The sequence below is a fragment of the Somniosus microcephalus genome, chromosome 12 (assembly GCF_052327205.1).
Source record: "Somniosus microcephalus isolate GS21.2 chromosome 12, FLI_Smic_1.0, whole genome shotgun sequence".
Lineage (NCBI taxonomy): Eukaryota > Metazoa > Chordata > Chondrichthyes > Squaliformes > Somniosidae > Somniosus > Somniosus microcephalus.
In genome coordinates this window covers 31,625,047-31,650,137 of record NC_140998.1, presented here as the reverse complement: position 1 = coordinate 31,650,137, position 25,091 = coordinate 31,625,047, and the positions used below count along the sequence as shown (strand labels likewise).

At 47.2% G+C, this 25,091-nt stretch overlaps 1 protein-coding gene across 1 annotated transcript in view; it reads right to left on the bottom strand.

Annotated features, from left to right (window-relative positions):
* The window catches only part of LOC147109109 (cation channel sperm-associated auxiliary subunit beta-like), a 556,551-nt gene that overhangs the window by 481,731 nt on the left and 49,729 nt on the right, over positions 1 to 25,091 (bottom strand). The window contains exons 3-4 of the mRNA XM_086002719.1: positions 14,223 to 14,372; positions 3,656 to 3,716 (exon numbers count right to left, since the gene is read on the bottom strand). Coding sequence (XP_085858845.1) covers positions 3,656 to 3,716; positions 14,223 to 14,372 — 211 coding nt within the window. The remainder of the gene's footprint in view (positions 1 to 3,655; positions 3,717 to 14,222; positions 14,373 to 25,091) is intronic.

Sequence of the window (25,091 nt, the reverse complement as noted above, 5' to 3'; positions counted from 1 at the left end):
AAAAATTTACTCTACTAACCGATCATCAACGTCTCGTCTCCATTTTCAACCCTCAGAAGGGCGTACCGATAATGACGGCACAACGGCTGCAGAGATGGTCCCTTCTCCTAGGGGCACACCAATATGACATCGAGTACAAAGGAACTAAACAGCAAGGGAATGCTGATGGATTGTCACGCCTACCGTTGCCGACGGCGGAAGAAGAAGACCTTGCAGTGGATCCAATGGAGTTATTCCACTCGACCATAGTCGAATGTCTCCCTGTGACGAATGCAAACATAGAAAAGGAAACACGGAATGACCCGACACTATCACGGGTCTATGATTTAACGGCGAAGGGATGGCCAGCACATGGCGAACCACTGTTGCCAGCATTCTCGCCGAGAAGAGAACAGCTGTCAGTGCGCAGAGGAACCTTGATGTGTGGATCCAGAGTAGTAATTCCACCTAAGTTGACGGATAGAGTGCTCAATGAGCTTCATGAGGGTCATCTGGGTGGGGTAAAAACGAAGTACTTAGCCAGAGCGTTTGTGTGGTGGCCGGGAATCGATAGAGAAATCGAAGAGATGACCAAGAGCTGTGCAGGATGCCAGAAGGTCCAAAACGCCCCACCACAAGCTCCTCTACATCCATGGGAGTGGCCCTCATCTCCATGGCAAAGGGTGCACATTGATTTTGCTGGTCCCTTCATGGACTCGATGTTTTTAATTGCGGTGGATGCACATTCAAAGTGGCCAGAGGTAATAAAAATGTCCTCAACCACCACGGAAAAAACTATCGCAGTTTTACGAACCATATTCGCCAGGAATGGGCTGCCTGAACAGATTTGCTCTGACAATGGACCACAGTTTGTGTCTGAAGAGTTCCGGAGGTTCTTAAAGAACAATGGTGTTAAGCATTACACATCTGCCCCATATCATCCAGCCACTAATGGATTGGCCGAGAGGTTTGTTCAAACATTCAAGAAGGCTATCAAGGCAATGTGCAATGAAGAGATACCCCTACAACACAAGGTGGACAACTTCTTGTTTGCCTACCGGAATGCGACACATGCTGTTACCAACCAAACTCCAGCCATGATGTTCTTCAATCGAAGACTACGATGCCGCTTGGATTTGGTTAAGCCAAACATCCGAAGAGATGTGGAGAACAGGCAGTTTCAGAATATGAATGAAAGGCCGACCAGGAGTTTTAAGATAGGTCAACCAGTTTTGGCCCGGGACTACCGCACTGAGAAATGGCAGCCAGGAACGATTTGTACACGGCAAGGACCTCTCATGTATACTGTGGACGTTGGGGAGAGCATTGTAAGACGCCATGCTGACCAGATTCTAGTGTCACTGGAAAACGTCAACTCCACACCACGATCTGATACACCTGGCAATGAAATCGACGTACCAATTGCAGCTACAGCAGAATCGGTGATATTGGAAGCAGATGAACCAAACAACGACATTAATCCCGACTCAACCTTGCCAGAAGAACCTGATACCCCAAAGAGGCGTTATCCAGACAGAATCAGGAAGCCTCCTCAAAGACTGAACTTATAATTGCTTAAACTTAACCAATGTATCTAGCAACCGTAATTGTGATTGTAATTAGTTATCATTTAGTTGTTAAATGAATGTTATGTACTGTTTATCTAAAAGGGAAGGAATTGTTGTGTATGTACCTTTAAGAGAATAACTGGTCTCAGACTGCAGTACCGGCAGTGACCACCCCTGTATAAAAGGCGCTAGTGAGCCTCTGTAGTTTCAGTTTCCCGATTGACTTCATCAGTAAAGACTTGTTTTGTTCAACTCCTGCTGTCCGTGTCTCAATCATTCACGGACATAATACCTAGGATGTAGATTATCAGGCCCTGGGGATTTATCGGCCTTCAATCCCGTCAACTTCCCCAACACCATTTCCCTACAAATACTGATTTCTTTCAGTTCCTCCCTCTCATTAGTCCCTATGTTCCCCGACATCTCTGGGAGGTTATTTGTGTCCTCCTTTGTGAAGACAGAACCAAAATATGTATTTAATTGGTCTGCCATTTCTTTGTTCCCCATTATAAATTCCCCTGATTCTGACTGTAAGGGACCTACGCTTGACTTCACCAATCTTTTTCTCTTCACATATCTATAAAAGCTTTTACAGTCAGTTTTTATGTTCCCTGCAAGCTTACTTTCATAATCTATTTTCCCCCTCTTAATTAATCCCTTTGTCCTCCTTTGCTGAATCCTAAACTGCTCCCAATCCTCAGGTTTGCTGCTTTTTTTGGCCAATTTATATATCCTCTCTTTGGATCTTATGTTATTCCTAATCCCTTGTTAGCCACGGTTGAGTCACCTTTTTTGATTTATTTTTATGCCAAACTGGGATAAACAAATTCTGTAGTTCATCCATGCGATCTTTGAATGTTTGCCATTGCCTATCCACCGTCAACCCTTTGAGTGACATTACCCAATCAATCCTACCCAACTCGCGTCTCATACCATCATAGTTCCCTTTATTTAAATTCAGGACCTTCGGCTCTGAGTCAACTACTTCACTCTCCATCTTAATGAAGAATTCTATCATATTATGATCGCTCCGCCCCAAGGGGCCTCGCACAACAAGATTGCTAATTAATCCTTTCTCATTGCATAATACCCAGTCTAAGATGGCCTGATCCCTAGTTGGTTCCTCGACATATTGGTCCAGGAAACCATCCCGTATACACTCCAGGAATTCCTCCTCCACAGTATTGTTACTAATTTGGTTAGCCCAATCTATATGTAGATTAAAGTCACCCATGATGACTGCTGTGCCCTTATTGCACGCTTCTCTCATTTCCCTTTTAATGCCATCCCCAACCTCTGCAGCGCAGATTCACCAGAATGATACCGGAGCTAAAAGGGTTAAATTATGAAGACAGATTGCATAGACTAGGCTTGTATTCCCCTGCATATAGAAGATTAAGGGGTGATCTAATTGAAGTATATCAGATGATTAAAGGATTTGATCCAGTAGATAGAAACTATTTCCTCTGGTGGGAGAGTCCAGAACAAGGGGGCAAACCATTAAAATTAAGACTAGGCCGTTCAGGGGTGATGTCAGAAAGCACTTCTTCACACAAAGGATAGTGGAAATCTGGAACTCTCTCCCCCAAAAAGCTGTTGAGGCTAGATCAATTGAAAATTTCAAAACTGAGATTGATAGATGTTTGTTAGGCAAGGGTATTGAGGGTTACAGAACTAAAGCGGGTAGATGGAGTTAAGATATAGATCAGCCATGATCTAATGGTGGAACAGGCTCGATGGGCTGAATGGCCTATTGCTGTTCCTATGTCTGAAACATTCAGTGCTGACATTTGTAGGACGGGAAAAGGGATGAGCACACACTCCCAGGCCCACAATAACACATGCAGTGTCACAGTATGTGAAGTAAAAGCTTACAAAACCAATATGGGAGACAGTTGTTTCCCTGAAACTGTGGCCAGTACAAGGGTTAAGGGGCATTGTTTGGAAAGAGTAAAGGGAGATATTAACTTGCATTTAGTCTTGGTCCTGTATTAAATCTAGCCTAACAGTGCTTGATCCAGACACTGAATTTAACAAGTAGAAAAATTCCCCAAACTGAATTCTTTCACCTGAGCAAATACATCAGCCCATCATCCCCTAAAAATTACCTGTAGCAGCTATAATCTTTTCTCTAGGGACAGACAGACGCCATGCAGTCTTATCCTGTACCTAGGTGAAATAATAAATAAAATAAATACAAACTAATATTACAATTTTAGTAACAAATGCTGGTTAAATAGATTAAAATTTGTATGGCTAAAAGTTCTTTCATGCCTTATGTATACATACATATCTGTCCACTATAACTTTTACTGAGGATAAATGTAATGTGTAGAAAATGTCTAGCCACTAATCTAGGTTTTAGGAAATCAATGGATTTAAAAAAAAATTAAACAATAGGAAATAGCATATTGAGCAGCAATTTTGGAATATATGTTAAATGCAGATGTAATCAGTACATAATTGCAGATAAATGCAGATGTAATCAGTCACAGAGCAGATACAGTTCACAATTGTTGTTCTTGAATATCATAAAAACGAAATATCTGACTGACATTGGCAATCATGTAAGAAGTCACACAACACCAGGTTTCGGAGCGCTGCTCCTTCGTCAGGTGAAGTGGAGAGATGCCTATAGACACAGATTATATAGTCAGAGAATAATGCCAGATGATTACAGGTAATCTTTCTAACTGATTACCTGTAATCATCTGACATTATTCTCTGACTATATAAGCTGTGTCTTTATGCATCTCTCCACTTCACCTGACGAAGGAGCAGCGCTCCGAAAGCTTGTGATTTCAAATAAAACTGTTGGACTATAACCTGGTGTTGTGTGACTTCTTACATTTGTCCACCCCAGTCCAACACCGGCATCTCCACACCATTGGCAATCATGGTGTTGCTCATACTGTACTTATATTATTTTACATCAATAATATTGTTTTTATGGGAATAACTTTATTTTATATTTTAGCAACCAAAGATAGAGAAATGTATAAATAAAATGGAAATTCAAGATTTATGCATATTTTAATCAAATAATCTGTCATTGTGACAGCATCCAAACTAGAAAACAATTCTGTATTTATAGAGACTAGGTCAAACTGAACCATTTCTGTACTTTTCTTGAATGTGCTGTTGGTTTATCATGAGCGTGGACCTCAGTGTGAGCGGAGGCAGCAGCAGCAGCATAAAGGGAGAGACGGAGAAGGCCCAGGACAGAGTGCGGATCTGAGTGGGAGTGGCAGCAGCGGAGGCAGCATAAAAGTAGAGGTGGAGAAGGCCCAGGACAGAGCGGGACCTGAGCAGGAGTGGAAGCAGCATAAAGGGAGAGACGGAGAAGGCCCAGGACAGAGTGCGGACCCGAGCAGGAGCGGCGGCAGTGGAGGCAGCATAAAGGGAGAGGCGGAGAAGGCCCAGGACAGAGCACGGACCCGAGCAGGAGTGGCGGCAGTGGAGGCAGTATAGAGGGAGAGGCGGAGAAGGCCCAGGACAGAGCACGGACCCGAGCAGGAGTGGCGGCAGTGGAGGCAGCATAAAGGGAGAGGTGGAGAAGGCCCAGGGCAGAGCATGGACCTGAGCAGGAGCGGCGGCAGCGGAGGCAGTATAAAGGGAGAGGCGGAGAAGGCCCAGGACAGAGCACGGACCCGAGCAGGAGCGGCGGCAATGGAGGCAGCATAAAGGGAGAGGTGGAGAAGGCCCAGGGCAGAGCGGGACTTGAGCGGGAGTGGAAGCAGCATAAAGGGAGAGGCGGAGAAGGCCCAGGACAGAGCACGGACCCGAGCAGGAGCAGCGGCAGTGGAGGCAGCATAAAGGGAGAGGCGGAGAAGGCCCAGGGCAGAGCATGGACCTGAGCAGGAGCGGCGGCAGTGGAGGCAGCATAAAGGGAGAGGTGGAGAAGGCCCAGGGCAGAGCATGGACCTGAGCAGGAGCGGCGGCAGCGGAGGCAGTATAAAGGGAGAGGCGGAGAAGGCCCAGGACAGAGCACGGACCCGAGCAGGAGCGGCGGCAATGGAGGCAGCATAAAGGGAGAGGTGGAGAAGGCCCAGGGCAGAGCGGGACCTGAGCGGGAGTGGAAGCAGCATAAAGGGAGAGGCGGAGAAGGCCCAGGACAGAGCACGGACCCGAGCAGGAGCAGCGGCAGTGGAGGCAGCATAAAGGGAGAGGCGGAGAAGGCCCAGGGCAGAGCATGGACCCGAGCAGGAGCGGCGGCAGTGGAGGCAGCATAAAGGGAGAGGCGGAGAAGGCCCAGGAAGGGAGCGTGAGCAGGAGCCACGGCAGCGGCATAAAGGGAGCTGAGCGGCAATTCAAAAGAACACAAGGAGTGATGTCACAGGATAGCTGGTAACTGATTGGTTGGTAAAGGTCACGCCATATTTTTTCTCTTCATGTTAGGGTTAAATAGCTGGTTAGGGATAAAGCATGAGCTTGGAGATTAGTAAATGTTAATACTCTATTAAATTAGTAACTGTTAATACTATATTATATGAATAACTTGAATTAGATACATCTTAGTCTTAAGTTTCTGTAAAGTTAGTTAATAGTCGAATAAATAAAGGCATAGCAGGGCAGCTCGGTCCAGCGGAATGCACATCCTGTGTCATGTGGGAACTCCAGGACGCTTCCCGTGTCCTGGACAATCACGTGTGCAGGAGGTGTCGTCAGCTGGAGGAGCTCGAGCTCCGGGTTTCGGAGTGTGAATAGCAGCTAGCATCACTGCGGTGCATCCGCGAGGCTGAGAGCTACGTGGATAGCACGTTTCAGGAGGTCGTCACCCCGCAGCTAAGGAGTGTGCAGGCAGAGGGGGAATGGGTGGCCACCAGACATAGAAACATAGAAGATAGGAGCAGGTGTAGGCCATTCGGCTCCTCGAGCCTGTTCTGCCATTTAATGAGATCATGGCTGATCATCCAAATTCAGTACCCTGTCCCTGCTTTCTCCCCATATCCCTTGATCCCTTTAGCCTTAAGAAATATATCGAACTCCTTCTTGAATATATTTAATGAATTGGCCTCAACTGCCTTGTGTGGTAGAGAATTCCACAGGTTCACCACTCTCTGGGTGAAGAAATTCCTCCTCATCTCAGTCCTAAATTGCTTACCCCTTATACCTTAGACTTTGACCCCTGGTTCTGGACTCCCCCGCCATCGGGAACATCCTTCCTGCATCTAGTCTGTCTAGTCCTGTTAGAATTTTATAAGTTTCAATGAGATCCCCTCTCATTCTTCTAAACTCTAGCGAATACAAGCCTAATCGACCCAATCTCTCCTCATATGTCATTCCTACCATTCCAGGTATCAGTCTGGTGAATCTTCACTGCACTCCCTCCATGGCAAGAACATCCTTTCTCAGATAAGGTGACCGAAGAGGAGAACCAGACAGGTAGTGCAGGAGACCCCTGAGTGCATTTCGCTCTCCAACCAGTATTCTGTTCTGAGTACTGGTGAAGGCGATGGTTCCTCTGGGGTGTACAGCCAGAGCCAAGTCCAATGCACCACGGGTGGCTCAGCTGTACAGGGGCAGAGGAGGAAGATAGGGAAAGCAATAGTGGTAGGGGATTCGATAGTTAGGGGGGCAGACAGGCGTTTCTGCGGCCGCAGACATGACTCCAGGATGGTATGTTGCCTCCCTGGTGCCAGGGTTAAGGATGTCACTGAGTGGCTGCAGAACATTCTGAGGGGGTAGAGTGAACAGCCAGAGGTCGGGAGTAACCTCTGGATTACTCCCGGTGCCAAGCACGAATGAGTATAGAAATAGGAAGATAGAGCAGATGAATGCGTGGCTGGAGAGATGGTGCAGGAGGGAGGGCTTCAGATTCCTGGGGCATTGGAGTCAGTTCTGGGGGAGGTGGGACCTGTACAGGCCGGACTGGTTGCACCTCAACAGAGCCGGAACCAATATCCTCGCGGGGAGGTTTGCTAGTGCTGTTGGGGAGGGTTTAAACTAAGTTGGCAGGGGGATGGGCACCAGGATGTAGCATTAGAAAGGAAAAACAAAGGGCACAAAGGATTGGGAGAGATGGACAGCACTAAAGTAAGAAATAGTAAGGTATTAGGTGGGGTCAGACTAAGAGCGCGCACAGGATGGTCTAAGGTAGGTTTACAGTGTATGTATGTGAACGCATGAAGCATAGTAAGCAAGGTCGGTGAGCTAGTGGTGCAAATAGCCACATGGGAATATGATGTTGTGGCAATAACGGAGACCTGGCTCAAAAAAGGGCATGATTGGGTATTAAATATTCCTGGATATGAGGTGTTCAAGAAAGATAGGGAAGGGAAGATAGGAGGTGGTGTGGCAGTATTGGTTAAGGAGAATGTTACAGTGCTGGAGAGAGAGGATGTCCTGGAGGGGTCAAGGACATAATCTATATGGCTAGAGTTAAGAAATAATAGAGGTGCCATTACACTACTAGGTGTATTTTATAGGCCACTAACTAGTGGGAAAAATATGGAGGAGCAAATTTGCAGAGAAATTACAGAGAGATGCAAGATCTATAGAGTAGTGATAATGGGGGACTTCAACTATCCTAATATAGACTGGGATAGTAATAGTGTAAAGAGCAGAGAGGCAGAAGAATTTCTGAAGTGTGTTCAGAACTTTCTTGATCAGTACGTTTCCAGCCCAACGAGGAGGGAGGCATTGCTGGATCTGGTCCTGGGGAACGAAGTAGGTCAAGTGGAGCAAGTGTCAGTAGGTGAACATTTAGGGAACAGTGATCATAGTATCATAAGGTTTAGATTAGCTATGAAAAAGGACAGGGAGCAATCTAGAGTGAAAATACTTAATTGGAGGAAGGCCAATTTCAGTGGGATGAGAACAGATCTGGCCTGGGTAAATTGGAGTCAAAGATTGGCAGGCAAAACTGTAATGGAACAATGGACTGCCTTTAAAGAGGAAATAGTTTGGGTACAGTTGAGGTACATTCCCACCAGGGGGAAAAGTAGGGCAACTAAAGTCAGAGCTCCCTGGATGACGAAAGAGAGAGTAAGATGAAGCAGAAAAAGAGCATGTATGGCAGATGTCAGGTCAAGAATACATCTGAGAATCAGGCTAAATATAGAAAGTTCAGAGGATAAGTGAAAAGGAAAATAAGAGAGGCAAAGAGAGGGTATGAGAATAGAATGGTAGCTAACATCAAAGGTAATCCAAAAGTCTTCTATAGGCATATAAATAGTAAATGGGTAATAAGAGGAGTGGGGCCGATTAGGGACCAAAAAGGAGACCTACGCATGGAGGCAGAGGGTATGGCTGAGGTGCTAAATGAGTACTTTGCATCTGTCTTCACCAAGGAAGAAGATGCTGCCATAGACATAGTGAAGGATGAGGTAGAGAATATACTGGATGGGACAAAAATTGATAAAGAGGAGGTACTAGAAAGGCTGGCTGTACTTAAAGTAGATATACACCAGGACCAGATGTGATGCATCCTAGGATGCTGAGGGAAGTGAAGGAAGAAATCACGGAGGTACGAGCCATAATCTTCCAATCCTCCTTCGAAACGGGGTGGTGCCAGAGGACTGGAGAATTGCAAATGTTACACCCTTGTTCAAAAAAGGTGTAAAGAAAAACCCAGCAACTACAGGCCAGTCCGTTTAGTAGTAGGGAAGCTTTTAGAAACAGTGAGAATGAATTTTGCTTGCAGTCTGAAGCATTAGCACCTGATGCTAATCCTCCAACTTTTCTAATGATACCACCCATTCCTGGGCTATAATGAATTTCTAGCCCATAGAATCATAGAATGGTTACAGCACAGAAGGAGGCCATTCAGGCTGTCAAGCTCGTGCCCTCTCTCTGAAAGAGCATTTCAGCTAGTCCCACTCCCCGCCCTTTCCCCGTAGCCCCGCAATTTTTGATCCTTCAAGCACTTATCCAACTCCCTTTTGAAAGCCATGATTGAATCTGCCTCCACCACCCTTTCAGGCAGTGCATTCCAGATCATAACCACTCGCTGCATAAAAAAGTTTTTCCTCATGTCACCTTTGGGTCTTCTGCCAATCACCTTAAATCTGTGTTCTCTGGTTCTCGAACCTTCCACCATTGGGAACAGTTTTTCTCTATCTACTCTGTCTAGACCCCTCATGATTTTGAACACTTCTATCAAATCTCCTCTCAATCTTCTCTGCTCTAAGGAGAACAATCCCAGCTTCTCCAGTCTATCCACGTAACTGAAGTCCCTCATCCCTAGAACCATTCTTGTAAATCTTTTCTGCACCCTCTCTAAGGGCTTCACATGCTTCCTAAAGTGCAGTACCCAGAATTGGACACAATACTCCAGTTGAGGCCAAACCAGTGTTTTATAAAGGTTCATCATAACCTCCTTGCTTTTGTACTCTATGCCTCTATTTATAAAGCCCAGGATCCCATATGCATTTTTAATCGCTTTCGCAACCAACCCTGCCACCTTCAATGATTTGTGCACAGGTCTCTCTGTTCCTGCACCCCCTTTAGAATTGTACCCTTTAGTTTATATTGCCTCTCCTCGTTCTTCCTACTGTACCAAAATGTATCACTTCGCACTTTTCTGCGTTAAACTTCGTCTGCCCGTGTCCACCCATTCCACCAGTCTGTCTATGTCCTCTTGAAATCTATCACTATCCTCCTCACTGTTCTCTATACTTCCAAGTTTTGTGTCATCTGCAAATTTTGAAATTGTGCCCTGTACACCCAAGTCCAAGTCATTAATATATATCAAGAAGAGCAGTAGTCCTAGTACTGACCCCTGGGGAACACACCTTCCTCCAGTCCAAAAAACAGCTGTTCACCACTACTCTCTGTTTCCTGTCACTTAGCCAATTCCATATCCATGCTGCCACTGTCCCTTTTATTCCATGGACTTCAACTTTGCTAGCAATTATGGGTAAAGTTATTGAAATCCTTATTAAAGATAATAACATGGAGCATCTGGATAGAAATAATATTAAAAATTGAGTAGAATGGTCCTATATTCTCTGGAGTTTAGAAGAATGAAAGGTGATCTCATTGAAATGTACAAAATTCTTAGAGGGCTTGACAGGGTAGATGCTGGGAGGCTGTTTCCCCTGGCTGGAGAGTCTAGAATTAGGGGTCATAGTCTCAGGATAAGGGGTTGGCTATTTAGGATTGAGAAGAGGAGAAATTTCTTCACTCAGAGGGTTATGAATCTTTGGAATTCTCTATCGCAGAAGGCTGTGGATGCTCAGTCGATACATTTTTGGGCACTAAGGGAATCAAGGGATATGAGGATAGGGCAGGAAAGTGGAGTTGATGTAGAAGTGCAGCCATGATCTAATTAAATGGTGGAGCAGGCTCAATGGGCCTTATGGCCTACTCTTGCTCCTGTTTGCTATGTTCTTATAAATGATAGCCAATATGGGTTCATGAATGGCAGGTCTTGTCAATCTAATTCACTAATTTTCTTTGAGGGTGTGACAAAGGAAGTTATTAGGTGTATGTGGTGTATTTGCATTTCGGTAAGGTCTTTGATACAGTTCCTCTGGAAAGGCTGGTACTGATAATAAAGAAAGCAAGAATCAATGGTAATATTTTACAATAGATACATAATTGGTTGGCTGATAGAAACCAGAGGGTGGTGGTACAGGTATTATCATCAGCCTGAGAGCATGTTACCAGTGGGGTCCCACAGTGATATGTTTTAGGACCTATTTTGTTTAATATCTTTATCAATGATCAGGAGCTAGGAGTCACATGCACAGTGGTTCCATTTACAGATGATATCAAAGCTGAGATACAAAGCTAATGATATATTGCAAAGCTGAACAGGGTAAACTACAGGTGAATTTGAATTTACTTTGTAATTGGATAGACAGGTGGCAGATGAAATTCAATATAAAACAAAGGCCGGAATTTTCCCTTCTGAGTCAGGTCAGGTGCGTGCGGGCCACGTAGCTGGTTGGTACTGCGATGACTTGATTAGCCCGCTCTTCAGAGCAACTTTAGCGTAATGGCCCCTATTAAAGCAGGCATGCACATTTCCCAGCCCTATTAAAGGGTGCGGGTCTGATGACATCATTGATGACTCATTTCCAGCACCCATATTTAAAGCAGCCTTGCACACAACACATTTGAAGGTTGGTAAAGGAGTGTCAAAGGAGCATTGGAAAGGTTGGAGTTATTGTGGAAAGTGAGAACTATGAATACCCAAAGGCAGAGGGCTGCACCCCGCTTTACAGATGCCTTGCTGCATATTCTGGTCGAGGCAGTAAGAGCACGCAGGGAGATCCTCTTCCCAGCAGACGGAAGCAGGAGGCCTCCCTAAGAGACGAAAAGGGCCTGGCTGGAAATAGCAGAGGAGGTCAGCAGCAGGGAGGTCGTGAGGAGGGCCTGGATCCAGTGCAGGAAGAGATTCAATGATCTGATGAGGTCAGGAAAGGTGAGTACAATGCCACACTCACCTTCATCCTGAGGTGCTTGTCACCACATCCCCATCACTCTTCATTCCCAAGCACATCATTACTCACACCAACTTAACTTCCAGGTCCACCCATCCCTCTCTCTCTATGTACATACTCATATCCCCATCTGACGAACCACCCCTCACACTCACCCTCATCCTAATGCAATCATAGCAAGTAACACCACAGAAGCAAGCCATTTGGCATTGGCACCCCACTCCCTCATAATCACCCTTCACAGATGTAAGCCATCCATTCCTTACACTCATTCCACCACTCAGTCAAACTTCTCTTCTTTCCCTCCTTGCAGGAGAAAAGAGCCCACAACAGAGAGATGGGAGAGAACCGGAGGTGGCCCGCCAGTCTTCACACACCTAACAGCAGCAGAGGAGGGTGCGCTGAAGATTTCGGGACCTCGAGAGACGCTGGTGGCGGGAGATGGAGAGAGGGGGACATCCCAGCAACCTGGTGACAGAATCACATCTCATACAGCCACATGGCATACAACAGTCACGCATATGGTGACTGATGTCAGCAGCCAGTGAAATGTCATCATGTGCATAATGGTAACGTCCGATTCTGAGGACCAAAGTGAGACAGTATAAGCGGCACCCATGCTGATGTAGTAGATGGCAGGTAAAGTGGAGATCAGAGGGCCAATCTCTCAATGTTGTGATAGTGAATAGCAATGTGGTGAGAGTGGTTTCCGAGGTTTCAAAAATGACCTGCAAACTGCTGACACCTAAATCTGTGGACAAAATGGAGTGAGCTAGAGCCTTTCCATGAGGAAGTAATGAGGTGTAATGTTGCAGTATTTGTGCGCTTTTCCCAGCTATCAATGAATGAACTCGCTAATGGCCATTGAGCTTCTGCCTCCCCTTCACAGGCGAGGCATCCAACCTCCATGAATTCCATGCTCTGGCAGCAAAACTCAGAAGCTGGCATTAAAATCACTCTTAAGGGCCTGTAAACAAGCACTTAATGATTTCAATGAGCTCGCCCGCCTTTGCGGATCGGGTTTGTTTTGCACCTTCAAAGCCGTCCGAGTTAAATGCGCGAGGTGGCGGGATGACGGCGGGTTCCTGACTAGTTTGCAATTTCCGGGATTTTTACTGCCGATACACCCCCAAACCCGCAAACGCAGCAACGGGAAAATTCCGGCCAAAGTGTTTCATTTGAGGACAAAAAATCCAGGAAGGGACTATTACTTAAATGGAAAGAAAATGCGTATAGAAAATGAGAGATCTGGGGGTCCTGTTAAATTAAAGCCTCCTATTCGCTCAAGCTTATATCATTTCTGCTATTTAACCATCTCCTTTTCGCCACTGAAGTACTTCGTAGGTCATTCTATTTCTTTTCCTATATGTGTGTTGTGTTTTTCACCCTCCCCTTTTCATTCCTTTTTAAATGCTGTTCATCTGTCTACAGTTCTGATGAAGAGTTTGTACAATCGAAACATTAACTTGTTTGTTCTCTCCATAGAGACTGCCTGACCGGCTGAGTCAAGCATTTTCAATTAAAATTATTTGTACTGTCCTACATCATTACAATTACTCTGCTACTAGAATCCAGAAAAAACAAAGTGAGTGGTCTCGCTCCCCAAGGTGGGGCTATATCAAATTGGGTTGTATTCTAACGTTAGTAACACCAACTTTATTTTAACTTTATTTTAATATCTGTAACCCTTCCAGAATAAATAATTTTTGACTTCAAATGCTGAATCGCAGTATACTGCTGAAAATGTGTGGTGCATTTTCCCCATGCCCCCAGCCTCCCACTCCCTAATTAAGTGAGAATTCTGCTCCTGAAATTTGATTGGCGGGGGGGGGGGATATTCTAAATATTTTGGGCAGGAATCTGCACAGTTCAGGTAAAAATGGAATTTGAAGTTTGGGGTGGTGGGTGGGGGGGTTAGTGGAGAACGGAAGAAGGAAGGAAAAAAAATGTTGTTGCAACACCTTGCCACAATGTTAGTGACCTTTGAAAACTCTGGAAGGCACAGAAAAACAAGGGAATCCGATGGATTAAGTGTCCACCACATATAGTGGGCATAGCAGGAACACTCCTGCTATATGAAGTGGGGACTGTATGTGGATTAGAAGAAAATAGCAACATATATTAGGAGACATGGAATGCAATGAAAAATAAAACACTGAAACTGGTTATTTTTAGCATTTTTTTTAATATTATGGTTATTTCTTTAAAACTAAATTCTGTTAATAAGACTGTTCCCTCTAAAGAAGGTCATAAATGTATATTTATATATAAAATAGGGTCTTACCAAGGCTCTTTCAAAGTAGAAGATAGATATGGAAGTGGTGTTAAATATCTCTATACTTGGAGTCAACCCCATACTGGTATAGATAGGCACAAGTATGTTCAAAACAGTTTCATTATATCCATTTACAAAGTATAAATTGCAGCTGACTTTCTGAAAGATACAAGTTATTTTTTAAAGTTTATGTCATGCAAAACATTTATCGTTCAAAAATATTCTTAACAACAGAATTAACAAGAACTTTAATAACCAGGAAGAGACGGGGGGCGGCGAAATTGGGCTCTGTAGCACAAGGATTCTTAAACTACAAAAATGGAATCCGTGACATGCGCGCACACTTCCAACATGAAGTGTGCCAGTCGCCATATTTGTAAAGGGGTTTGCTCGCGTGCACCTAACAACCAGTGGAACCATGCAAACCAGGCAGATCATGATGCACCAGCACTGCCATTTTAGAGCTCCATGCTCCAGCCTATGCCCTTTCTTAGCCTCCTGAACACAACACTAAACAAGATAAAGGACCCCCCACCAGCACTATTTAAAGGGATTATGAACTACTTACAGGTTAGTTGCTGGATTATCTCCTCTGGCTGGTGCTACAACTCTACACGTTTTGGGTACTTTTCCATACTTGTTAAAAGTTTCAGTAGTCTACAGGGAGTGGTCTGGCTGGTGCTGAAGTACTTGTTTGGTGACTTAAAGGCTTGAGCACAAACCAATTGCTGCCACACACAGGTGGCCTAGTAGGGCTTCATCTTGGCATTGAACATGACTGGGAGAATGAGCCAAGGCCACGCGGAGCAGGGCAAATTGCTAGAAGAGGAGGAGGGGCGAAGGGCTCTCAGCAGGAGGCCATATCTGCAAAGGGTGTTCAGGGCGCAATTCTCGTACCTGAACTTCAGCAACAACCAATGCTTGAGATGTCTGCACTTCACTAAAGAGGTTGTGACTGAAATCTGCCAACTGCTGCAGCCAAAACTCCAACCTCAGAGCAGGGTAAGGATCGCATTGCCTGTGACCGTCATGGTGACCGTGGCTCTGAACTTTAATGCATCTGGCTCCTTCCAGGCTGCTGGTGGCGATATAAGCTAAATCTCTCAGTTTACAGTGCACTGCTTCATAAGGGAGACCACCAAGGCACTCTATGCAAAGAGAGACAACTTCATCTCATTCACTCTTGCCAGAAACAAGTAGATGGAGCAAGCACAAGGGTTTGCAAGGATTGCAGGCTTCCCCATGCTGTAGGGTGCCATTGACTGCACGCACATTGCTTTGCGTGTGCCTCATGTGAACACAACAACAACAACTTGTATTTATATAGCACCTTTAACATAGTAAAACGTCCCAAGGCGCTGCACAGGAGTATTATAAGACAAAAAATTTGACACCGAGACACATAAGGAGAAATTAGGGCAGGTGACCAGAAGCTTGGTCAAAGAGGTAGGTTTTAAGGAGCGTCTTAAAGGAGGAAAGAGAAGTAGCAAGGTGGAGAGATTTAGGCAGGGAATTCCAGAGCTTGGGGCCTTGGCAACAGAAGGCACGGCCACCAATGGTTGAGAAATTATAATCAGGGATGCTCAGGAGGGCAGAAATAGAGGAGCACATATATCTCGGGTGGTTGTGGGGCTAAAGGAGATGACAGAGATAGGGAGGGGCAAGGCCATAGAGGGATTTGGAAACAAGGAGGAGAATTTTGAAATCGAGGCGATGCTTAACGGGGAGCCAATGTAGGTCAGCAAACACAGGGGTGATGAGTGAATGGGACTTGGTGCGAGTTAGGACATGGGCAGCCGAGTTTTGGATGACCTCAAGTTTATGTAGGGTAGAATGTGGGAGGCCAGCCAGGAGTATGTTGGAATAGTCAAGTCTAGAGGTAACAAAGGCATGGATGAGGGTTTCAGCAGCGGATGAGCTGAGGCAAGGGTGGAGACAGGCAATGTTACAGAGGTGGAAATAGGCGTTCTTTGTTATGTTGCAGATATGTGGTCGGAAGCTCATTTCGGGGTCAAATATGGCACCAAGGTTGCAAACAGTGTGCTTCAGCCTCAGACAGATGTTAGGGAGAGGGATGGAGTCAGTGGCTAGGGAACGGAGTTTGTGGAGGGACTGAAAATAACTCCGCCATATATCTGAACCAAAAGGGACTCTTTTTTCATTGTTTATGGGATGTGGGTGCATTTATTGCCCACCCCTAGTTGCCCTCGAGAAGGTGGTGGTGAGCTACCTTCTTGAACCGCTGTAGTCCGTGTGGTGAAGGTACTCCCACAGTGCTGTTAGCGAGGGAGTTCCAGGATTTTGACCCAGCAATGATGAAGGATCGGCGATATACATCTAAGTCAGGATGGTGTGTGGCTTGGAGGTGGTGTGTTCCCATGCGTCTGCTGTCCTTGTCCTTCTAGGTGGAAGAGGTCGTAGGTTTGGGAGGTGCTGCCAAAGAAGCCTTGGCGAGTTGCTGCAGTGCATCTTGTAGATGGTACACACTGCAGCCATGGTACACCGGTGGTGGAGGGAGTGAATGTTTAAGGTGGTGGGTGAGGTGCCAATCAAGCAGGCTGCTTTGTCCTGGATGGTGTCGAGCTTCTTGAGTGTTGTTGGAGCTGCACTCATCCAGGCAAGTGGAGAGTATTCCATAACACTCCTTACTTGTGCCTTGTAGATGGTAGAAAGGCTTTGGGGAGTCAGGAGGTGAGATACTCACCGCAGAATACCTAGCCTCTGACCTGCTCTTGTTGCCACAGTATTTATGTGGCTGGTCCAGTTAAGTTTCTGGTCAATGGTGACCCCCAGGATGTTGATGGTGAGGGATTCGGCGATGGTAATGCCATTGAATATGTGGCGGTGGTTAGACTCTCGCTTGTTGGAGATAGTCTTTGCCTGGATCGTGTGACGCGAATGTTACCTGCCACTTATCAGCCTAAGCCTGAACGTTGTCCAAGTCTTGTTGCATGTGGGCATGGACGGCTTCATTATCTACTCCCTCAATGTGCAGCTGGTGTGTGACCAGAGGCAGCGCAACATGCAGGTCCATGCCCGGTATCCTGGCAGCAGTCACAATGCAGTCATTCTGTGGCAGTCCTCTGTGCCAGCTGCATTTCAACCACCACAGCAAACCAAAGCGTGGCTACAGAGCGACAAGGATTATCCTCTCATGACATGGCTCAAGACTCTGGTCAGGAAACCACGCACATGTGCACAGCAGGCATACAATGAGAGCTATGCTGTCACAAAGAATCTGATAGAGCAGACCATTGGCATCCTCAAGCAATGCTTCCGCTGCCTGGACTGCTCTGGAGGAGCCCTGCAGTACTCAGCTGAGCGGGTTGCAAGATTTGTCATGGTATGCCGCACAGCCTTGCCATTATGAGGGAACAGCCCTTGCCACCACCTAGCAGGCGAAAAGCTGAGGGGCAAAGCACAAGGAGGGGGAAGAGGAAGGGAGGCTGCAACCCAGACAACCCTTTCTGCCCGGGCTCTACGTGAAAAAATAATCCATGAGCGATACCAGTAAACTCAACCCCAATTCCCCACTCACCAAGTTTTACACTCTATAGCCGCGATTTTGCCAGCGCTCAGAGGGCGGGTTTGGAGGCGGGTCAGGAGTGAAAATCTAAATGATTGACAGAGGGTTACGAACCCGCCGTCATCCCACCTCCACGCAACTGTGCAAAGTGTCGGGTCTGCGAGTCCCGATCAGACCTGACACCAAGCGGCAGGAGAGGCACTTAAGGCAGTTAACAGCTTGTTAACTGCCTACATAATCCCATTTTACCAGGCTCTTCCCATTTTACGACATTTTCAGCATGTTCCACGTCGTGCGCCAAACACGCCAGCTGATTGTGCCGGGTTCAGCAACTACCTGAATTCTTGACAGCTGCACCTGCAGCATAAAAGCTGACCTGTAACATGGCTGACTTTCAGATGGCAGAACCTTCTGTTTTGAGGTTTTGGAACATATTTTGCAGGTTTATTGAGCTTGTAAATGTTTAAGGTGGGATCCATATGCACTGTGACCTCCTTGGAAAACCCTCTCCCCACATTGACTGAGCACTTATAACATCTATTCCTCAACTGAGATATATACCAGCGGAATGGGAACCATTTATACCCTCTCATCCTGGTCCTCAGAATTGGAGGAAGAGCAGCCACGGCAGCAGCAGAAGCAGGCACAACAGCAGCAGCAACAATAGGAGCGCCAACCTTCTCCTCAGTCACCTGATGCTGCACAGGGCAGAGGGCATCAGCAAAGGGCTGCACCGTGCCGCAGGAGATACCCCCCAACACAGGGTTTACAGGCCGAGGATAAGCTTCCTCAACATAATTGAGCAGCAGTGCCAAAGGAGGCTGAGACTTTCGTGAGAGGTAGTCGCTGACATCTGCACAATGCTGCACCGACACCTGGAGCCCAGAGGAGCGGGTGGACACTCCTTACCAGTGGCTGTTAAAGTCACCACCGCCTTCAACTTTTTTGCTTCAGGATCCTTCCAGGGATCATCAGCAGACATCAGCGGCATCTCCCAGTCGGCCGCACAAACTTGCATCACACGGGTTACTGATGCCCTCTTTGCAAAGTCGCACAATTACATCCACTCCTCCAAGTGTAACCGTACGTGCGGTTGGCTTTGCAAATATGGTAGGCTTTCCAAGGGTGCAGGGCGTCGTAGACTGCACACATGTGGCTATTAGGGCACCTCATCACAACCCAGCTGTATTTGTCAACTGCACGGGCTTCCACTCCCTTAACGTCCAGCTGGTGTGTAACCACAGGAAGAACATTATGCATGTTTGCGCCAAGTTGCCATGACTGCGGCAGTCTACTGTGCCTCAGCTGTTCAATCCGCCAACACAACTTTCCGGATGGCTACTTGGAGACAAGGGCTAATGACGTGGCTAATGACACAGATGAGGAGCCCATCAAACGAAGCTGAGAAGCGTTACAATGCGAGCCACATTTCCACCAGAAGCATCATTGAGCAAACCATCGGTTTGCTCAAAATGCGATTCACATGCCTCGACAGATCAGGTGGAGCCCTACAGTACTCACAAGCCAGGGTCTCCAGAATCATCGTGGTCTGCTGTGCACTGCACAACATCGCACAGCAGTGTGGCTTACTGCTGCCTGAGGAACAAGTGGCTCAGTGCACAGCCTCCTCAGAGGAGGAGGAGGAGGAAGACCTTGCAGAGGCGGATGTGCCAGTTCCACCAGCACGCGAGCATATTGCTGGCCGTGAGGCAAGGGATGCACTAATCCATGCCAGATTCGCTTAAGTTTACGAAGCAAGCACATGTGGCTGCCACATGGAAATGAGCATCTGGCCAACCTTCGTAACACACCATACACCATCTGTACAATAAACTGTGGGTTCCTATCGCTCTCACCACCATCATTACAGAGACGCCCTGACACTTCACTGTGGCACTTCCATTTCTGGGCACACATAGGCCAACTCTTTGAATCTTTGCCATCGCATTTCTTTATTACAATTGAAATAACGATGAAAATCTTCACTTTGTATTACATCAAAACACCCAAGTGACTACCCTTGTGATTATTTGTGTGTTAACTTTCTCTTATGCGTGCTTCTACGTGGTGCTTCCTCTGTGGCTTCAGCAGATGTTGAGGCACCTTGCTCACTTTCATGCTGCTCCTGCTTCGACACCTTTGGCGGGCATCCTCTGGGTTTGGGAGCCTGGGAGGACTCGCCAACAGTCTGCTCCTCCTGCGGCTGTGCAGGGGCTGAGATGGCCATCTCAGTTGGGTGAGGAATCTGGGGCTCTGACCAAGGGCTCCACAGTGGCATGGGAGTGTGAGCGCTTGGAGAGGAACCCACACTTGTTGTCGACCACCAACATCCCTCTCATGGGTCGCCCGCACTTCACTACTAGCAAGTAGCTGGAGAGCACCTTGCTGCACATCAGTGGGGCCATGAGGACCCGTCTCTGTATTGACAGTCCTCATAATGGGGACGTTCATGTACCTCTGGTTCCTCTCCTCAATAGATGCCCATTTTTCCTCCATAGCAGCCCATCTATTTAGAAGTCACCATGTTTATTTGCATCTGGCGATTTATGTCCTCCATGAAGGTTGCCATCCTTTCCATGGCGGCACCTACATTTGCCATTGTGTGCACCACGGCATTGCTCATGTTTGAGATGGTCTCCTCCATTCTCTGCACACTCGCAGTTACAGTGGTTGCAAACCCTGTCAGAGTCCTGCATTTGCAGCTGAGCAGAGCTAGGAGCACCCTGCGGCCTCCAACGAGGACTCTCCACTGCTGTCCCCATCTCCACCATCTGCTGATGCTCACTTGTGAGCTGTGATACACCAGGTGACAACACTAATCTATCTTGCGAATGACCCACCAAGGTGCGCGTCTCTGCGCTGGTGCTGGGTGCGCTCAATTCTGCTGACACTGCACCCTCAGAGGTTGCAGCTTCCCCTGAGGAGTCTTCCAGCTCTTCTTCCTGGACAGTGAGGAGGGGGGCTTTCGATGGTCCTGTGGGGGAGTAAAGGCATGAGTTAGACATGTGATATTAACGTAGCAGACACATCGAATTGTGCAGATGATCAGAACTCAATCTGTATGAACATCAGATGCCATATCAGTCACTTATGCAATATAAATGAGATGGTTGCAAATCTATTCTGTCACCAGCTTGCTCTACTGCGCACTTCTCTTCGTCGCCCACTTCCAGCTCCTCAGCACCTCCGACAATGTCGAGAGCAGCCTCCTCAGCGGTGGTCAAGTGCCCCATGGAAGGTGGCCCTCCTCCTGTCCTGCTCCTCTCCCTCTTATTGTGGGCTCTCTTTTTCTGCAATGAGGGACACAAGTGGAGTTTGAGTGAGAATGTTGGAGTGAGTGCAGAGAATCCATAGCATAGATGCTTAGAGGGAGACAAAGATGGAGTGAGGTGCCAATACCAAGGGCCCTCCCTGTGCATTGTTAGTTGTTGTCATTGCATAACAGTGATGGCGAGTGTGAGGGGTGCACAATAGAATGGTGAAGTGATTCTGTACATAGAGAGAGAGGGATGGTTAAGGGTGCAAGGGATGTAAGGGTAAATTGGTATGTGCAGGAGTAGGTTGACAATGCAGAATGCTGGTGATGAGAGGAGATGGGGAGCAGATTGAAGGTAAGTGTGATGTTATACTCATTTTTGCTGTGCGTAGCAGATCATTGAACCTTTTGCAGCACTGAACCCAGGTGCGTGCACACAAAGACCTGGCGCTAACCTCCTCAGCAATTTTCAGCCAGGCTGCCTTGGTTTGCTGAGGAAGCTTCCTCCGTCCATTGGAGGGTAACAGAACCTCTTGGCGCCCTTTCACTCCCTCCACAAGAGCATAGAGGGAGTCATCATCGAATCCTGGAGAGGCCTTTGCTCTTGAAGCAGTCATTTCACTATCTGCCACACTGAGAAGCATCAGAATATGAGTGAAAAAACCACAAGGCTGCATGGGCCCCTTAAATGCAGCTGAATGGAAGACGTCAGCAGAGGCGAGCAGCAGACCCGAACCCACTGATTGGGCCGGGTAGTGCGCACGACAGGCTTAATAAGCCTAGTTAAGGGAAAATAGTTCATTCAGAGCGGCTGAAATTGGTACCGGGACTGGATCCCGCCGACAAACCAACCCGACACCAACCTGCCGCCAATGGTAAAATCGCGGCCTTTAACTTTGTCTGTCACGGGTCATCATATTGTCCTCTTTCTCATGATGCAAAAATAAAAGCCAACACAAAATACACATTCCAATCAAAATTTATAAATTAACTTATGCCACAGTGGATACAAAAATAAACGAAGTACCCTTGTGCATTCCCTTAGTGCCTCTTCCGTGCGCCTTTGCCTGTCCTGGTGCTACTATGAGGTACTTCTGCAGTGGCTACAGCATGGCTGGTGGAAGGCTGCTGACTTTCAGTGGAGAAGACTGCAGAAGGCCTTGGGGCGACCTCAAACAGCTCTGGGCCTAGAAGGCCCGGCTGCAGCAGTCTGGACTGGCTAGCTGACAGGCAACAGTAAGGGCACTGGTGGAGTGGCAGGGGTGGGAGCAGGATACTGTCATCCTGAGAGAGGAAAGCAGCTTCGTACTCCAAGGAGACACTGCCACTCCCCCGGACGGTGCCTCGGCAATCCTGCATACAGCAATCTGAGCTTCTATGATATCAAGCTAACATTGCATGACAGCAGTCTCAGCTTCCATGGCAGCACTCAGACATTGGGTGGATGCTGCTTGTTTTTTTTAATTCGTTCCTGGGATGTGAGCATCGCTGGCAAGACCAGCATTTATTGCCCATCCCTAATTTCCCTTGAGAAGGTGGTGGTGAGCTGCCTTCTTGAACCACTGCAGTCCGTGCGGTGAAGGTACTCCCACAGTGCTGTTAGGGAGTTCCAGGATTTTGGCCCAGCGACAATGAAGGAATGGCGATATATTGCCAAGGATGGTGTGCGACTTGGGAGGGGAACTTGGAGGTGGTGTGTTCCCATGCGCCTGCTGACTTGCCCTTCTACGTGGTGGAGGTCGCAGGTTTGGGAAGTGCAATCAAAGAAGCCTTGCGAGTTGCTACAGTGCATCTTGTAGATGGTACACAATGCAGCCATGGTGCACCAGTGGTGGAGGGAGTGAATGTTTAAGGTGCTGGATGGGGTGCCAATCATGCGGGCTGCTTTGTCCTGGATGGTGTCGAGCTTCTTGAGTGTGGTTGGAGCTGCACTCATCCAGGCAAGTGGAGAGTATTCCATCACACTCCTGACTTGTGCCCTGTAGATGGTGGTAAGACTTTGGGGAGTCAGGAGACACTCACTGCCAAAAACCCAGCCTCTGACCTGCTCTTGACCATAGTATTTATGTGGCTGGTCCAGTTATGGTTCTGGTCAATGGTGACCCATCCCCCAGGATGTTGATGGTGGGGGATTTGGCGATGGTAATGCCGTTGAATGTCATGGGGCGGTGGTTAGATTCTCTCTTGTTGGATATAGTCATTGCCTGGCACTTGTGTGGCGCGAATAGTACTTGCCACTTATCAGCCCAAGCCTGAATGTTATCCAGGTCTTGCTTGTGCTGCAATGGAAGCCGAGAAATCAGCCATCAGAGGCTGCAGCATGGTTAGCTCTACAGGTATGTTGATGGAGGTGGCCACCCGTTCCATGTTGGAAAGGATGGGCTCCAAGCTCTGTGCAAAGCCCTGTGCCAAGTTGATGCTGGACTCCTCCATGCTCCTTGACATTAAACACAGTATTTCCGGCAGGGGTCCCAGAGCACCAAGCATTTGAATGTGTACACCAATCAGCTTTCTCTCTAGCCTGGCTCATCAAAGTCATCATCTGAGTCCTCTGCAGCAGAACTACAGTGCAACCTCGCCCTCCAGCGAGCTGGCACCTGCACTATCCTTTCCTCCAGCCCTGACTCCAGCGTACATGTTCCCGCTGTCTCATCATATGCACATCCCACCTCTATGCTAGCCTCTAAATTACGTGTAGTGCCAGTATCTGAGCTGGTTATTGCGACTGTGAAATTGAGTGACGGTGTCCCTTCATCTTCACTTTCCTCTTGCTCATTCTGCATTGCCTGGGCAGCTTCCAGTTTTTGGGTATCTGAAACGAAAAAAGAGAAAAGAGTTGTGTTGTGATGAGGGGAGAGGAGAAAGTAAGAAGTGCATGCTTTCGCCATCTGCAGCTTATAAGTCAGAAGTGATTGAGGAATGAGGGAGAAGTGGGATGAGAGAAGGAGGCTTAGATATGCAGATACCTTCATCTTCAATCACTTCAGCCTCATTGATGGCCATGGCCTCAGCAGTGCCCCTTCCCATAATGGCCAGCACTGTCTCCTCCATTAGGATTAAACATTCTGATGTGCCTCTCCTCCTCCCATTAATTTCTGCTGCCTCCTGTTGTGTGCAATCTATTCCTGCAAGAATGTGGGAAGTGTGTCAGTAAGTGTTGTGCAATATGTTTGGGTGATGTGGCTGTCATGGTTGAATAGCTGCCAGTGTGTGCCAGCTTTGAGATTTGGGTGTGAGGATTGCAACAGTGTTCAGTGTGTGGTGAAGTAAAACATGTAAATGTTAGGTATGAGTCCTGCTTGATAGAAATTGTTGGTAGGTGAGTGATGAGGGTGTCGTGAATTGAGCAGTGGATGAGGCTAGTGGTACAGTTGGTTGGATATGGCATTTGAAGATGCTTTCACTGACCTTGACAACTCGTGTCAGATCATTAGACTTCTTCCCGCATTGCATTCAGGTCCTTGGGGCTACATTCCTGGTATTGACCTCCACCACTATCTCTTGCCACTCCCTCTGAGCATGTGTCTGGAGGGCCTCCAGCCTCATGAGGGTGCAGGACATCGCTCCTTCTTTCCACCTCTTCCACCAAGACCTTCGGTGCAGTGTCCGAAAACCTTGATGCATGCTCTCTCCTATGGTCAGCCTTTGTTGATTTTCCACAGCACCATATTCAGAATGATCTCTGCACTACCAACTGCCACAATTAACCTCCCCTTTAAGTGGTGCACGTTTTACACAGTGCAAGGGAACGGTAGCATAGTGGTAATGTCACTGGTCTAGTAATCCAGAGGCCTGGACTAATGATCCAGAGACGTGAATTCAAATCCCAAATTCAGTTAATTAAGTAAATCTGGAATTTAAAAAAAGCTAGTATCAGTAATGGTAAGCATGAAACTATCGGATTGTCATAAAAACCCATTCTGGAGAACTGTCACACAGACTAGTCAAGCAACAGCCTGACATAGTCATACTCACAGAATCATACCTTGCAGCCAATGTCCCAAACTCCTCCATCACCATCCCTGGGTATGTCCTAACCCACCGGCAGGACAGACCCACCTGGGGTGGCAGCACAGTGGTATACAGTCGGGAAGGC